This window comes from Leptonotus elevatus, chromosome 19, assembly GCF_054856555.1.
Source record: "Leptonotus elevatus isolate MCC_2025b chromosome 19, RoL_Lele_1.0, whole genome shotgun sequence".
NCBI lineage: Eukaryota > Metazoa > Chordata > Actinopteri > Syngnathiformes > Syngnathidae > Leptonotus > Leptonotus elevatus.
In genome coordinates this window covers 13,538,158-13,554,830 of record NC_141257.1, presented here as the reverse complement: position 1 = coordinate 13,554,830, position 16,673 = coordinate 13,538,158, and the positions used below count along the sequence as shown (strand labels likewise).

Here is a 16,673-nt window from a genome sequence, read left to right as displayed (position 1 = left end):
CTTATATTGTCTAGTCACTGTCATTTTGTAATTGCTATATGACCCTTATGATGATGTTGTTAGTTGCTATGCAGTTGCTATGGTCCAATATTCTTATTTTGTCTAGTCACTATCATTTTGTAGTTGCTATGCAGTTGCTCTGTGCCTTTTGATTATGTTGTCAGTTGCTATGCAGTTGCTATGGTCCAATATTCTTATTTTGTCTAGTCACTATCATTTTGTAGTTGCTATATGACCCTTATGATGGCAATGTTAGTTGCTATGCAGTTGCTATGTCCAGTATTAGTCATTATTATTATTTCATCTAGTCACTCTTATTTTGTAGTTGCTATACAGTTGCTATGTCCCTTATGATTATGTTGTCAGTTGCTATGCAGTTGACATGTCCCTTTTGATGATGTTGTCAGTTTCAATGCAGTTGCTATGGTCCCATATTAGTCATTCTTATTTTGTGTAGTCACTCTAATTTTGTAGTTGCTATGCAGTTGCTATGTCACTTATGATGATGTATTTGTTACTCTTATTTTGTCTAGCCACTTCTACTTTGTAGTTTTTATGCAGTTGCTAGCTATGTCCCTTATGATGATGTTGTCACTCAGATTTATCCGGTATTAGTTATTATTTTGTCTAATCACTCTCATTTTGTAGTTGTGATGCAGTTGCTATGTCTCTTTTGATTATGTTGTCAGTTGCTATGCAGTTGCTATGGTCCCATATTAGTCATTCGTATTTTGTCTAGTCACTCATATTTTGTAGTTGCTATGCCGTTGCTATGTCACTTATGATGATGTATTTGTCACTCTTATTTTGTCTAGCCACTTCTACTTTGTAGTTTTTATGCAGTTGCTAGCTATGTCCCTTATGATGATGTTGTCACTCTGATTTATCCGGTATTAGTCATTCTTATTTAGTCTCATCACTCTCATTTTGTAGTTGCTATGCAGTTGCTATATCCCTTATGATAATGTTGTCACTTGCTATGCAGTTGCTTTGTCCAGTATTAGTCATTTTTATTTTGTCTAGCCACTCTTATTTTGTAGTTGCTATGCAGTTGCTATATCACTTATGATGATGTTGTCAGTTGCTATGAAGTTGTAATGGTTGAGTATTAGCCATTCTTATTTAGTCTAGTCATTCTTATTTTTTAGTTGCCATGCAGTCGATATATCCCTTATGATGTTGTTGGTTGCTCCGCTGTCCAGTGTTAGTCTTTCATATTTTGTCACGTCACTTTTATTTTGTCATATAGGCCTTTATTCTGTCTATAGAATTGCACCTGACCCTAGCTGGAATTTCCGAGTGACACTTTTGTCAGTACGTTAAGGTTCCTCTCAGCACGTTGAGGTATCTTCCATGCAAGCTTGTTTTGTGCATCCAACCCTGCTCACTGTAGTTACTTTGTACTTTTTAGTTGTCCAGCGCATTCATGGTTTCTCCATCAAGTGTTTTCTGGAAGGACATCTGAATCCAGCCCTGCTCTCTGTTGTTACTTTGTATTTTTGTTTATAAAGACTGTTTACCAACTCCTGTGTATTTTCTGTTTGGGTTCTAATTCCGCAATTTACGTGACATTTATTCTATGATTCTGTCCACCACCATTCCAGGGTGTACCCCACCTCTCCCCTAAATTCCGCCGGCATAGGCTACAGTTCACCCGCTATCATGGGACCTGGGTGGAAACCGTCTGTTATTTAGTTTTGCCTGCTAGATAAGTATATGCACAGTCAGTCCTCAGTAAAGCGGTGGTGCTTCTGCTCTGTACGTTTTTCAATTAGATGTGTTGTTTGGCATCTCAATTTCCTTGTTAGCTTCAATATTAGATAAAGGGCACTTGGAAATAGACATGGAAATGTTTAGTACTTGAATTAACTACCCTCAGCTGTAAATGAAATTTAAAAATTCAAGACGGTAATACATGCTTATAGACCACCCAATCAAATTATGTTCAAAACATCTTTAACCCCATGTTTATAAGCCTATATTATTAATACTAATTGGGATGTTCGTTTCCCTTTTTTCTTCCAGACCAATGTCAGCACAAGTACTCAACGATGCCAAGTATAGATACCATTAATACTTTTGATACATAAAAATAAATAAATAAATAAACCGATAAAAGAACGACCTATATATCCCAATATAGCATTTAGCTTGTGAATGTAGAAAATTTACTTTTGAATAGCTACTGCCACCTGTGGCCGAAAAATGAAACTTCACACTCCCTGCTTCACGAACACAATGCGCACATTACATCACATCCCCAAACAGAGGGCAGAAATTTTGAATCCGAATCCAGTCTGAAAACTATTGTTAAGAGGCTTGCAGAAGTACCCATTGTGAACAGCTAAAGTGTTAATCTACGTATTAGAAAATGTTTCAGTCAAATAAAAAGGCTATTGGAAAGATATTTTGGGGCAAATTGTGACGTAGACGGGTGCAACATTGATTTTGCTGAACATATATTTTCAAATGTTACATTTATTAAGCATTTCTGATTGATTTCAAGCTCACACTTGACCTCAATTGTTTGTTCTCAGGGAGTGGTGACAGATGCCTCCCCCCAGACAGTGGCTCCCTCATCACAGGAGGTGACTGGCCAGCAGCAACAGATTCAAGTCGACGGTGCCGCCGACCACGTTTCTGCTTACTCGTACCAGTCCAAGTAAGTCTTTAGACTATAATATAGGCTTGAAGTGTGTCAAAAAGGGGATGTAGCTGTGAAAATGACACAATAAAAGGTAGAAATTACATTCATTTGTCATGTTTGAATTGCGATTATAAGGCCAAAAGTTATTTTCTAGAAGTTGCTCAAAGCATTTTTATTTGATTGCATTATTCATTTATAGTGACTAGAAAAAGAAAGTTGAAAAAGTACTATTAATGTGATTTTTAATACATTCTAAATTGTATTTCGTAAAATGGTTACTTGAATGATTACTGCTGAAATTACACTGTAAAAGCTAATGATTAAGTTCAACTCAAATAGTTTGGAATGATTCATTTCAGTCAAATGTGTCCAAACTGTGGCCTGGGGGCCATTTGTGGCCCGCCGTCCATTTTTAAGTGGCCCGGAGCATATCGTCGCTGTTCTGTGAGAAACACTTTTTGAGATGTCTGTATTCAGTTTCATCCCATAAACGTAAACATTTAAATAAATAAATAAGAAAGACAAAAATGGACATAAGTGTTTTTCACAGGACAGCGGCGATATACCAAAACTGACATCTGCTACAAATAAATTAGTTTTGTATACTGTACAAAACAGCTTTTCTAAATATGCAAAAATTAAAATTAAAATAAAACAAGTAACAATGTTTGCCTTCATAACGCTGTGGTGAATAACAAAAATATAAATTTTACAAGAAAAATGGTTTCCTCCAATTTGCTTTGTGTCAAGGTCCAAATTTTAAAACTATCACATGAAGTAACTGCTTTAAAAAATGGTCAGATCGCGACAGATTGCTCCTGTTTTGGTTCTGAATGTTTTGGTTCTGTTCAGTGCAGGGGCTGATATTTTCGGGTCTGTTACGGGGTCTCGACCATCCCAAAATATTGTAACATCCTAAACTGTTCAGGTAGCATTTTTTTCAAAAAACACTTTTATATAAGCAATATGCAATTCCTTGATTGAATGATTTTTGATGTGCTTGATAAATTAAGGTAAAAACAAAAACAAAGTGGCCCTTGCATCCTTTGATTATTCTGTATGTGGCTCTTGAAGGAAAATGCTTGTACACCAGGGGTGGAAAATCGAGGTCCAAAAAGTAAAAACCCTGACACAGTTTGGCTTATGCCCCTGATGCTAGCTAGCTCCTTAGCAGGTAAATGAGCACCATGGAAGCTAGCTAAGGAGCTAGTTAGCAGGTAAACGAGAACCATGGGAGCTAGCTAGCTAGCTCGGTGGCAAAACCAAGTCCAGAAAGTAAAAACCCTGCCACAGTTTGGCTTTAGCCCTAGGTGCTAGCTAGCTAGCTACCTTGCTGGTAAACGAGCACCATGGGAGCTAGCTCAGGAGCTAGCTAGCTAGCACCTGGGGCTAAAGCCAAACTGTGGTAGGGTTTTTACTTTCTGGACTTGGTTTTTCCACCTCTGTTGTACACCTCTGATTTAAGTAATCAAAACAAAGTAAGCATTTGATTTGACTACAATAATTCAAATCTCTTAAGTAACAAAAGTGAATTAAGTTGTACTTAATTATTGCTGAAAATTAACGTCACTTGTATAGCACTTTTCGATCTTTGTAATACGTAGAGAGCAGCATTTTAAACTTTTCTGATGGGTGTTTAGTCTTTTAGTTTGTTTCCCCAGCCTGGAATGCCATCTGTATTGTTTTGGAGGTTTTGGTCTGGAATATTTTGATTGCAACTGTATATCTTCTCTCCATGTGTTCTCCTCTGCCATCAGATAGCAACGACCTGAGAGAATGTTCCTGTGACAGCGTTGCCTTGAGACATAAGGTGGCTGCACTGTGAATGTGAGGGGGGAATGTAGAGGAAGAAAAAAAAAGGAGATTGCTTCCAGATTGCCCAGGCACCAAAAAAGAGACACTTTTTTCATTTTCTACCTGGTTAGCTAGGGCGGGAAACAAGGAAGCAATGGATGCTGAGAAAGAGGTTTGGGACATTGTGGGGCACAGTTGCAAAGAAATGAAATTGTTAAGTGTGAAAACCTGCCCGAAGGGCTGGGCTGAAGCTAGAGAATTTTCTCAAAGAAAATTCTCAACCAATTTAACAAGAAAAAAAAAAAAGGAAAAACAATAAAAAATACAAAAAAATACAGAAAATGACACAAAAAAAGGTTGAATGTGAAAGTGAAGTTTATTTTGTAATTAGACAAGGGGAGTCACGTTTGCGATACACACAGAGATTGTCTTCCTCAGATACTAAGCTAAAAGTTGTTTTCAATATTTTTTACGTTCTAGTGTTAAATTTTACTTTTCTAGATATATTTGAAAACATTTTTTTCTTCCTTTCTTGAATCTTCATGGCCTTAATTTCGAGGGCGCCAGAGACTTTTTTGCAAGTTCAAGTCTGACGTCTGGTTGGGGGTGGGAGGAAGAAAACAAAACAGAAACATACGCAAAGCAGTATTTTGGACCACTTGGAAGGTTCAAGAAACTGGATGAGTCATTTAAAGAGGAAACAGAATCTATCACATAAGCTGTACAGATTTAATAGAGAGCTTTTTTTTTCTTCAAAAGAAGAATGCTTTGATAATATGCCTGAGGTAACAATGTGTTAAAATAACTAAATGCCAGTTGCGGAAAGACTTGAGCTCTGAAGAGATTTTTCACAATGAAGAAAAAAGCAAAATATAAGGAAATGTGCTGCGTCTGTCAGCAAAACGCTGAACTCGCTTTTTTTATGGTCATCGTTATTATTTACCAAGCGACGTTGCTGTCAATGACATTACAGCTTTTTATCTGCCACATTTTACATTTTTTATGAGCTTTACGATGTTTTTAGCCCGCTTTGCTTGTCACACTGCAAATGTTAATAAAAATCAGAAAAAAAATTATAAAATGTACAAAAACACAAAAAAATGGCAGTGAAACAAAAACAGTAGATAGAGTAGAGGAGCTTATGGTTGAGATCAATCAGTGCAAAAGCAATAGAGGAAATTGTTGACAATTTCTGTAGTCTTTCCTAGTTGTGGATCAAATGCAGCCCATGGACGGCCATTTTTATACCAAAGATGAAGATACACTCTAAACCAGAGGTTTTTTTTCCGTCTCATTTTTTTCTGTTGGTTGTTGTTGACGTTAATGATGTTGTTGATGTTGATATTGCTGTTGTTGTTGATGTTGTTGTTGCTCTTGTTGTTGTTGTTTTTTTTTACCTTGACGGCCGGACCAGTCCTTAAGGATCCTTCAAAACACACACGCACACACTCACATACATGTCAAACCGTATTTTCATGCATGAGGTGGCGCAAGTGGCCATTTTTTTATTTGCTTTTTTTATTTCAATGTCAGTGATCAAATAGCCTGAGTGCATTCTGCATCTTTTTTTGGGGGGGGCGGGGGGGGGGGGGGGTAATGTAAACTGATTGCGGAATACTGCTTACTAAGTCTTGTTCTTTTTCCAGCTTTCCCTCGAAAAAAATTTCTTTGCACACTAAATTGTACAAACTCCTTTGGCCTCTGTCGCTGTTATGAAGCTACTCCGAAGTGGAAGCAATATTTGATTAAAATAAAACAAATGAGGGTTATTTACTGCATTCTTTGGAGCCAATACATAGCCACGTTTAAAAGAAACAATTCCAGAGGAACGCCTAAATTCTAAATGTTCTTAAGTCATACAAACAACTGAATTTTGAGCTCTTATTTTATATTGCAAAGGCTTTAAATTTTTATTTGACTTTTATTGCTCTATTTTCATGTCTGGTGTAAATCCTGCACAGCACATGCCATAACTCTACGCAGAGGCAGGTTAGACCAATGTTGGTATTTCCAAGATGAGCATAGGCCAACGGATGCATGAGATGGAGGCCTGTGCCATTGTGGGAGTGGTCAATTAAGGCCAATCAAAGCAACCTGCTAGTTGCGCACTATAGTCTCAACATGGTGGAAGCTAATCTGTGCAGTCCGTGCCCAAAGGGATGATTTAAGAAATATAACACAGTGATTCAGAAGGTTTGATGCCCGCTGTTTACATATTTATGAATGAAAAATGTATTGTTAGACCAGCTGCCTACCTTGCGTCGTTGTTATACGTGGTATGAGGAGGTATTTGCGCCACGACCCAGCCATTATTTATTTATTTTGTTGTTATTTTGAGTGACTTATTCCAAATGCCACCAGAGAAGTAGGTACCATCCATTCCAAAGGTAAAAATGTGATGTGACTACCATAGAATTGAAGGCAGGATAAGCCTCGTAGTCTGGCTGCTCAGTACAATTAGGCTCAAGTGAAAAATAACCCAACTATCAGACACACGCCTTGTTGGGTTGCACAAACAAACCCGAGCTTATCTCATTGGCCTTTTCTATCCACAAGCTGCGTATGATTTCCATGACTTCATAGTCGAGAATTGTTTTCTGCTGAAATGAAAGCAGCCGACCACCCCCAGATCCACAATGGTGCTTGAACTTTTTTGTCCCTGCTTCACTGGCACCACTAATGCGCAAAGGCCAAGGCAGGTTCTTTTGCTCTAATTTTCCCTTCAGTGTCATTCCCTCCCTTGTGCCCCCTCTCATGCCCTCTATGAGATTTTTTTTTCTTTATTTGGTGGTGCAGAAGCAGAACCACAAACCAATTTCAGTCATCCCCTCAATGAGGCTTGACGGGTCCAATTTGTCTCCCTCGGGGACAATCGGATCCGCTCCAGTGTCCCTCAAGATAACAATTTCTTCCAGAAAAAGGGGGAGCTTTGTGGTTGGTGATGATTGTAATTAAGCCTTAGTTTCCAGATGAACCGTTCAGATCTTAAGTCCAATGTTGCTGCACTAAATTGTGGGATTTGATACCAATGACAAAATCACAATCACAGATTCCTGATTCCAGTTCATGAAACAGTCTATCTGAAAATTGTTGATTTCTTAGTCATCGAGAACAGAAATACCCATCAAGGACTGGAATCAGAATGATATTCAAAATCAAAGTGGGCAACTGAGAGCTAACTCGACCCAGACTTGGATCAGTCAGTTCTTAGACAGTCCACGGAGTAACATGGCGGAGGTGGTGTTGGGTGAGACAATATATGAAAACCCCAAAGTCCTTGATTAGGTCGAGGTCTGGGGAAAAGACGATCCACCTGAGTGTAGGCATTGGGCCCACTTCACCAGCACATTGTCTGATAACGGGTATGAGGATCTCATCTTGGAGTCTAACCCCATTTTGATGTTGGTCAGCCCGCTAAAACCTACAAACCATTGGATGATATTTCAGAATCCCAAAACGTTTCCAGACTCGCTGTTGTCTGTCTCATGTTCTGTACCAACCTGCTCTCATCTACAAATCTGATCGATCTGGTGTTCTCTGGGAAAATCCTAACAGGCTGCATGGTGCCAGGTTGTGAGCACAGTCCCATTTGTGGACTTGTGGACTGGATTAATACGCCACCCTCACGGAGTCTTTGTCTGACAGTTTAGCCTTCAGGAGATTGCTGGCAATGCTCAAGATATTCAGATCCTTCCGTTCTGCTGCGTTCTTGGTCTGCTAGCCTGTCTTCTGGCAGCTCTTCCACATGTTTAACACTGCGCTAAAATATACGGCCGACCTTTTGGCTCCAGCGCATCTGGATGGTGCTACTTTCCTCTCCTTTGCACAACACCAGGTGTACTTGATTCGGAATTGTGCAGTTACATTGAAACTGGATTTGATCCAGGAACTGTGTTAGGATTGTGTTCCCTTTATTTTTGAGCACCTTCTCACAATCAAACTGTGCATTTAGTGCCTTTTAACAAAGCTTTCATATAATTTTAAATGGCTTGTGTGTTTTATTAAGTAATTCACGGCCAGCCCAGTAAAAATGGCTCTTTTGACGTCTATAGCCATCAATGGCAGGGAATGAGTTAAAGATGGAAAGCACAACCCTCGTAAGGAAAGTGTCCAATTTTTTGGGCTTTTTGCTTTTTAATAATATACATATCAAATATAAAGCATATGAAAAAAATCACTGAGTGAGCTGAAATTGCATCCAATTGTTCAAAACATGTTAAAGTTCAAAATGACACCGTCCAAAAGTTCAAAATTATTCTTGTCATTATTATATGTGGGAAACAAATGTTTATATTACACATGAGAAAAAAATTGCAAATTTTGGCCCATTGTCTCACATTATAAATCGTAATTTTTCATGTTTTTTGATGCACTGTACACCTGATGTGTTATAGTGCTTTTCCCACGATTACCCAATTTATCCCTTCACTGGGGCATCAACTAATCGTAGATTTTATTTTTACTTTAGAGTCATAAAGCCATAATACACCAGATGGCGGTAGAGAGCTAAAAAAAAAAATTTTTTGGGCTGAGCTGACTTAAGTGCTTCCTATCTCCCCATTCTTACACCAAGAAAGCACGGTTGGGATCAAGAGCTCAGGCCTGTGAACGTGTGTGGACGCAGTAACAGTGACGTGCACTCCCGTATGAGTGTGTGATGAGTGTATGTGCGCGCATATGTGAATATTCCAATTTGAATGTATTTTATATATATATATATATATATATATATACATACATGCAGATGATTGTATTGTACAATATTACAATATTGCTTTTATTGTCCATAGAGGGCATCAAAAACAAATAAATAAATAAAAAACTATATATGTATTTATAGGTCTGATGCCACTGAGCATTTTCAGTGGTCGCAAGTGAAAAAAATATTCTGAAATGACTTGGATATCACACTTCCAATAGTGAGACAAATTTTGGCTCATTTTACTCATGTGTCGTAAAAAAAAATTAACCTTACGAGGGTTTTATAAATAAGGTGTAACATGACATTAAAGCTTGTATATGGTGCTAAATTGGTGGCTGTCACTGGCTTGTGCCTTCGTCTCACCATTTTCCTCCCTGTGCTGACTTTTAATAGCTCCAGAGGTTAAACGTGAATAGTCTCTCAGTAACCATTCACGACAGTCACCCTCATAAAGTTCAATCAAATCAACCTGCGCTTTTTTTGCTCTGGTTTGACCTGCCATTCACCATCCATACCTGGGTTTTACATCCGATGAAATTCAGGCACATTATAACTCCCTGGTCCCACTTTTATTTCCTTCCTGTCATTTCTTCATCTCCAGTTGTTTTACTGAGCAATTCTGTGTTTCTCAATGCGCAGCGATAAAGTTCTCCTGACATTAATTATCCAAATAGGGCTCATAATACAGAATGTGCACATTGGCGAGTATAGTGATTCCCAGAAATGGCCTGAGATTCAATAGTAATGGAATTATGAGTGAGGGGAGGAAAAACAGCACAAATAGGAAGACATGCATCATTTTTGCTAATGGAGAATCAATGCAGAGAAAGAGGCATGAGTTTGCTTCTGGTTCACATTTATTATAGTTCCCCATAGATTTGAAATATGAGCGAGCTAAACAAACAGAAGTGGAGTTTTCTTAATGGCGTCCGTGCGCTTGCTGCAAATTGTGTCTCATTTACATCAGTTTGTGTCCTCAACTTCATCATCATTCATGCAGAGTTTGAACACTGTTCACATATAGACAATTTACACTGGGGTTAAATCTGTACAGTGACTGCCCTCTGCAGGTGGAAACTTTGCATTTGCAATTGAATTATGCATTCAAGCAATTGTCGATGGGTCCATTTTAGAATAGTTGGCCAGTATATCATGAGAAAAACATATAACCCAGTAAGGAATTTTGGACGTTTGTATCTAATTTGTGAGACCCAGCTTGCAGCTTTAGGTTTTGTCACATGTCCTATTTGGACAGTTTCAGAATGAAAGCATACACATTTGTCAAAGTGAAGGTCCAGAATAGAATATGACATTTTTCTCAAGCCTGGAACTGATCGCTGATGTTTTAGTCTCTCACTGCAATAACGGTAAAACCATGAATTAATATGAAAGATTATAGTTATTAATACTTTGACTTGCAGACATTTACGCGTTCACTACAAAAACTTTACAAAATTCTAATTGTGGCGTAAACATTTGTGGTGTAGGACAGGCAAATATGTGGTGTATACCCACTTCTAAATTACCCCTGATATACACCATTTATTGATATTTATGAATCAGGTTATCGATTTTTTTCCTCTATGATGGTGAAGCCATGACCCACCCTCCACAATTGGTTGATACACCCTGCCTTTTCTGATGAGGTGATGAGATTGGCTAACTTTAAGGACTAATGAGCCAATCTGAGGCAAAGTAGGGCTGGTCTTGCCGAGTAAAACATCCTTCAAATAATCGCCTGAACAGTGATTTTAGCTCATGGGAAGCGCTGTGCCCTCACACACCGCAGACTTGCTCATGGTGTGGGTTTGATCCCCGGGGTGGACGCCGCCAGTTACAAACTGACCTGCATAATCTAATTTAGTTTTGTAGTAGCTATAGGCTAGTTGATTTTAAAATAAGTTAAAACACGAGAATGTGGACTAATAAACTAAAAAATTCCACCTAAAACAATATTGAGTTCAAACTTTTCACAATTTTTGTTCATTGTTCACTAAATATCGTTTGAACATATTTAAACACATTTTACTTTCATTCAGGCTGTTAGTGTTACCATTAGCAACTAGAAACTGCTCCTAAAACAAGTCATGGTAAACTTTTGAGGATCTATATTGACAGACTGGCGTCCATGCACTTGACGTATAAGTAGGCATAACTTCATTTTGGTGCCGATGCAATTCAAGTCTGTTTGTGACCGTGTTGCACCTCACTGAGCACGGAGCTGCCCTCGCTAATGACACAGCTGACAATTTGGTCACAGAAAGTTGACTGCGCTTGTTTGGGGATTTAGTAGACATGCTACACCTCACTGGGTGAAATGTCTTATATTTTAGACTCGCAATAACCAGGTCTATCAAGCAGTGCAGGTGGTATCACGCAATTTTGGTGGATTCGATCGAGGCACAGGCAGATTTCTGTTTCTGCAATGTCAAATGTCGGACTCTGGGCTCCGAGTCTCTGATCGGACTGATTTTATTGCAAATGAGGTATGCTGCTACAATTGGCTGTGAAAACGTTTTGTTTGATTCAAGGAAGATGCACAACAGCGCAAATTCCCCATTACGCCAAAGTCGACGAAACAAGCAAAAGATTTGCACTTAGAACGGAAATAGGGCGTATAGTATGTAAGGATAGGAAGCTGATTGTGTTGCGCACCACACGTAACTCCAGAATTATTGTTGACTAACTGCCATATTGTACTGAGCAGCCAGGACAGAAATGCATGACCATCTTCCCTGCATCACAGTAAAAGTTCAATGTTGATCATCACACGTTTCCTTTTTGCTATTGGTGGTAATCTAAGGCTACGTTCACACTGCAGGCAAATGCGATCCGATTTTTTTTTTCCCAAATGCGACCTGTATCTGCCGTTTTTATGTCAGTCTGAACAGCTCAATTCCGATTTTTTCATATTCGACCTGGGTCACTTTCATATGTGGTCCTAAATCGGATACGTATCCGAATTTTTGCAATGCGACCGCCGTCTGAACAGCCAGGTCGCATATATTTTACCTCGACGTCATCAAAAGACCAATATGCGCTCCGCGCAGGCGGGGGCATTAAAAGCTGGATTTATACTTGACACATCCAAGGTCCGCACGGCTCGGGAGACGTACGTGAATCGGCAAAATTGTTTTGAGTAAGAGTTGTGGCTTTATATTTGACTTTAATTTAATCCCACTTGAAACATGAAGTAGAAAGATCACATTTGTGGTGGTGATATTAATAATTTAGCCACGCAGGCGGCTCATTTATTACGTGTGGCAATGACGTGACGTCAATCTTTAGGAAGAAAAAAAAGGAGAGGTCACTGTGAGATGAGGCGCTCAAACAGGCTCGCATCATTTTCACAAAATATTATTTCTACCTCCTCCTGCATCACTCCTCTGTAGATATGAGATAGTAAAAATATGAGCCCCAACGACGGATTATCTACTTCCGCAAACACAGCGTTGTGAGTGACGTATCTTCTTCTGCGCATGCAGGTCACTTTGGGGACGCATTACGTCCACACAGCAGACAGACTGAGGTCGCAATTAATAGGTCATGTGAATGCTTACTCAAAAAAATCAGATTTCACCCCAAAAATCTGAATTGAGCATTAAGACATGCAGGGTGAACGTAGCCTAACATGGTGGCAAGTAAACAAACAATGTCTTTTTCTAAAGGCGCGTTTGGATTTTGAGGTTCCACTGTTTTGTTTTTTGTAATCATTTATTTCATAATATATGTTTGAATTTAGGCAATTTGTCTTTCCTGCAGTAAATTACCCTCATTTGATTCTTGACTCTTTTAAAAGGATAGTACTGGAAACATGCAGTAAACGTTGGGAATTGGACAACTCACACTCACTGGATTTCTGTGCACGCTATTACTGAAATATTTGATGAATACGACGGCGTATTAGGGCCACGTATAAATATATTTTTTTAGAGGGTGGGAGCAATATTCCGAGAAAAAAACTCGTAAATTTGCGGGTTTATAAAATGACAATTGTTTTTGTGCAAGTAGGTAAGTTGATGTGTCGAATCTGCTGCTCTCCGTCATTCACTTGCATTTACCTAAAGTATGCTAGCTTCTGATTGGTTAGTGTTAGTCAGCTGATAGGGGATCAGGAAGTGTTGTCGCTCTAGCTGCCGAGTATGACGAGTAAAGTTTAAATTAAGAATGAATCCGTTTCCATTTTATAAACAGTGTCCCATTAACCAGCAATGAATCATCACATTAGACTCTAGCTACGCTACGTGTATTTCTTGTAAGTTTCTGAGTTTTTTTCTTGCAAATTTATAAAGTGGCAAGTTTTTTCTCGGAATATTGCCCCCCCAATCTGAAAATAAATAAATAAATATATATATATATATATATATATATATATATATATATAATATAATATACGTGGCCCTAATACACCGTCGTAGATGAAGACAAAAATTGAAAGCGAAAAATCTGTTCTGTCTTTCCCACTTTTTCAAGGTGATGTGCTATTTTACTGTTTTTTTCAGTCTGCAGTCTTCCCTCCGCTCTCAGAATCTCTTTTTGCCATCCTTACACTCAATGCACATGCGGCTGCTCCTATTCGGTCACTTACACCATCAGGTGCAAGCGAGAAAATGTGGTTCAATACCTCATCACATGCCAGGCTAATACACAGTCACGTGCATAACACGGTGAGAAAATTGCCCCAGCACCACTTCCTTACACAAACACACACACACACCAGAAATACAACTCAACAAGAACAGGGACCTCCTGCTTTTTAATTGATGCTTTGGTTGACTTTGGATGAAAGCTATTGATTGGCCACACAGGCCTCGGAGCGCAGTCATGAGTTAAATCAGCTCCTTGAGAAATACACCATGCATCAATCACTAGGAAAAAAAAAGGCTGACCAGATTGTTGTTATAAAGTGAGACAGGTAGGGGACCCATGTAGGGATGAAAAGAGAAAACTGTTTCATGGACAGCAGAGCGGCTTTTGTTGCTTCAATTTGGGTTGCTTTATTATTTGATTTTATGTTATGATTTTTTTCACCCCACTCTTCTTCAGCACCGGGCAGGACGTGGTCACGCCTCGCACATGCTGCACAGTGTGTGTGATCTTTGAGAAGCTATCTGTACATCTGTGGATGTGAACTTGGATTTAATGAGTCTTTTTTTCTCTCTCTGATGAAGCTTTCAATAAAAAAAAAACTGTCAAAAAGCACCAAAGACTGCTGTTATCATTCAATTTGCATCACAAATGATAGAAGCATTTAGGGTGTCGCTCATTATGCAAACAACCCTCTCCGAGGACCGCACTGTGGGAAGATGCTATCTTTTCCAGGGCTGAATTATCTTGCAGTGAAAGCCCCGTTATTATCGGCACCTGCTACGCGTTGACCTTGTATCTCAACATCCGGCTTATAATTACAGCCTTGGCAAATGGAGCTCCGGCCTCTTGATGGGATTTCCTCCCCATCTCAGCTCAAGCGCACTTGATTGGGCGTAAAGTGGTCATAATCAAAGACGGAGGAGCAACCTGGCAGGGGGAGCGGATCGATGGCAATCAATCTTCCTCTTCACTCTTATTTAAGCCCAATCAATCGCCGTCCTTGTCACCACCTGGTACTGTCGATACGGGCGGATGCAGTCGCCGGTTGCCTGAGAGCTCCGCTCAGCAAGATCAAGGTAATGAGGCGACCTCTTTCAGACGAAGGACATCTTAATAGGGAACAATTGACTCTTTGCAATGGATTGAATCAAAGTGTGTATGCTCTCAAACGTGTCAGCACTGATGGGAGAAACGCATATCCTGAGCCAGCCCAATAGTGATGTGTTGGTCACAGACAATCGGCTTCATAGAGCTCTTAGAAGCCAATCAACTTACTTAAGGCAGATGCAAAGGGTTTATGCATTATTTTAGAGGAGAAATGCAAAGCATGGGGACCTGCTGAACTTGATGATGAACATGCAAAAACATGCAAATGTGTCTATATATATATATATATGCCAATGCCAGTATCAGCTGCCTTCTTGTGGTCATTTACAATAAGCTACTTGAAATTAGAAAAATACGAATTTGCCATTAATTTCATGCAATTTCAAGGAAAATAGCTATATTGGGATATGGGTCATTGACGGATACGGATTACTAGCACAGTTAGTTTATTATACACATTATATTATTATTATTATTATTATTATTTACTGTTATGTACAATTTTGCTAATATTTACAATTTAGAGCATCAGTGATTTAGGACATACATCTATCATGCAAGGCTTTCTACAATGGCTGCCCAAATAATATTTTCAACCATATTCAAAGTTATTAGCTATCTAACAAAACAAGCTAGCTAGCAACAGTAAAATTATAATGAAAATATATATTTGTTGGACAAAATTATTTTCTTGTCTTTTTTTAGGTCATACCACATGATGTCCAAATATGACTATTACAGACCTATATAATAAAAAAAAGTTGATTAATTTTTATATTTCCATTCAAAAAGTTAAATGTCCCTTCAATTATAGATTCAGGGTCCACAATTTAAATAATTGAAAGTGTTAATTTGTTTATTTTTACACCATTTGGACCTCCACCTTGTAAAACCCACGAAAAGAGGATTTCCAAATATTTGTGAAGAAATCACCATTTTATTTATTTATTTATCTATTCATTTTAATCATAAATGCACTCAACATATCTGTCACTTGCATGCTATTGAAAACATTTCCATCTTTATGTTACTTTGCTTTCTAATGCGTGAAAATGCAGAGAAATGCCAAGAATCCCGTCTCCCTCCTTTGGCGTCGAATAGCTGTTTTATCAGGTTATAGAGATGTAGCAGAGCAGAGCACCACAAGGGTGCAGCATACCAACACTGACTTTATCTGTGGTTGTGTCTAGCTGGAGACACACACACACCAGCACCACAGCTGGATACAGATCAAGAACGTCTCCACCAGGGAACCTGAACAACACTTCAAGCATTTGCCATCTGCTGAAAGGATCCATAGATTAAGATGGGAAAGTTCAAGCGTGTGTAAAAGGACATGTGGCCTACTTGCTGTACAAACACGGCAATAAACAAACCGATACGGGAAGAACCTGGTCCTGGTGATGAAACTGAGCTGATGGCAAATCTTGGCAGATGCTTTTACTAATATCCATTTTCATTGGATACTTCAACATAAATTATGACCGCTGTTATGTATTTTCATAACAAAAAAAATGAATAAAATAGTTTGAAGAAAGAAATGTTTCTAATTCAAATCCATGATGTAGAATTGTACTCATTGTTTAAGACAGGAGTCAGCAACCTTTCCTGTCAAAAGCCATTATAGGCCTAAAATATAACAAATGAGTCGCAAAATATTTAAAGGTTGTTATGAAGGAAACCGTGTTAGTGTTAGTGTTAGTGCCTACTGTACCCAAGATGCCCAAGAGCTAATTAGAGCTGCATCATAACAGAAAATTATGTAGCATCCAATACTTTGACATTCACTTTCTTCTGACTTTTGTCTTTAATTTTTTAATTTTTATTGATTTA

General features: G+C 38.7%; 1 protein-coding gene across 3 annotated transcripts in view; it reads left to right on the top strand.

The window, feature by feature from the left end:
- The window catches only part of rbms3 (RNA binding motif, single stranded interacting protein), a 292,785-nt gene extending 286,781 nt beyond the window's left edge, over nt 1-6,004 (top strand). For 2 of the 3 annotated variants that reach the window (XM_086063177.1, XM_086063176.1), the window contains exons 13-14: nt 2,538-2,662; nt 4,405-6,004. In XM_086063177.1, the coding sequence (XP_085919303.1) occupies nt 2,538-2,662; nt 4,405-4,408 (129 nt within the window). In that variant the 3' untranslated portion in view covers nt 4,409-6,004. Of the gene's footprint in view, nt 1-2,537; nt 2,667-4,404 lie in introns of those variants that run through there. The other variant, XM_086063175.1, reaches the window with a different exon arrangement.
- Nucleotides 6,005-16,673: the final 10,669 nt, after the last annotated feature.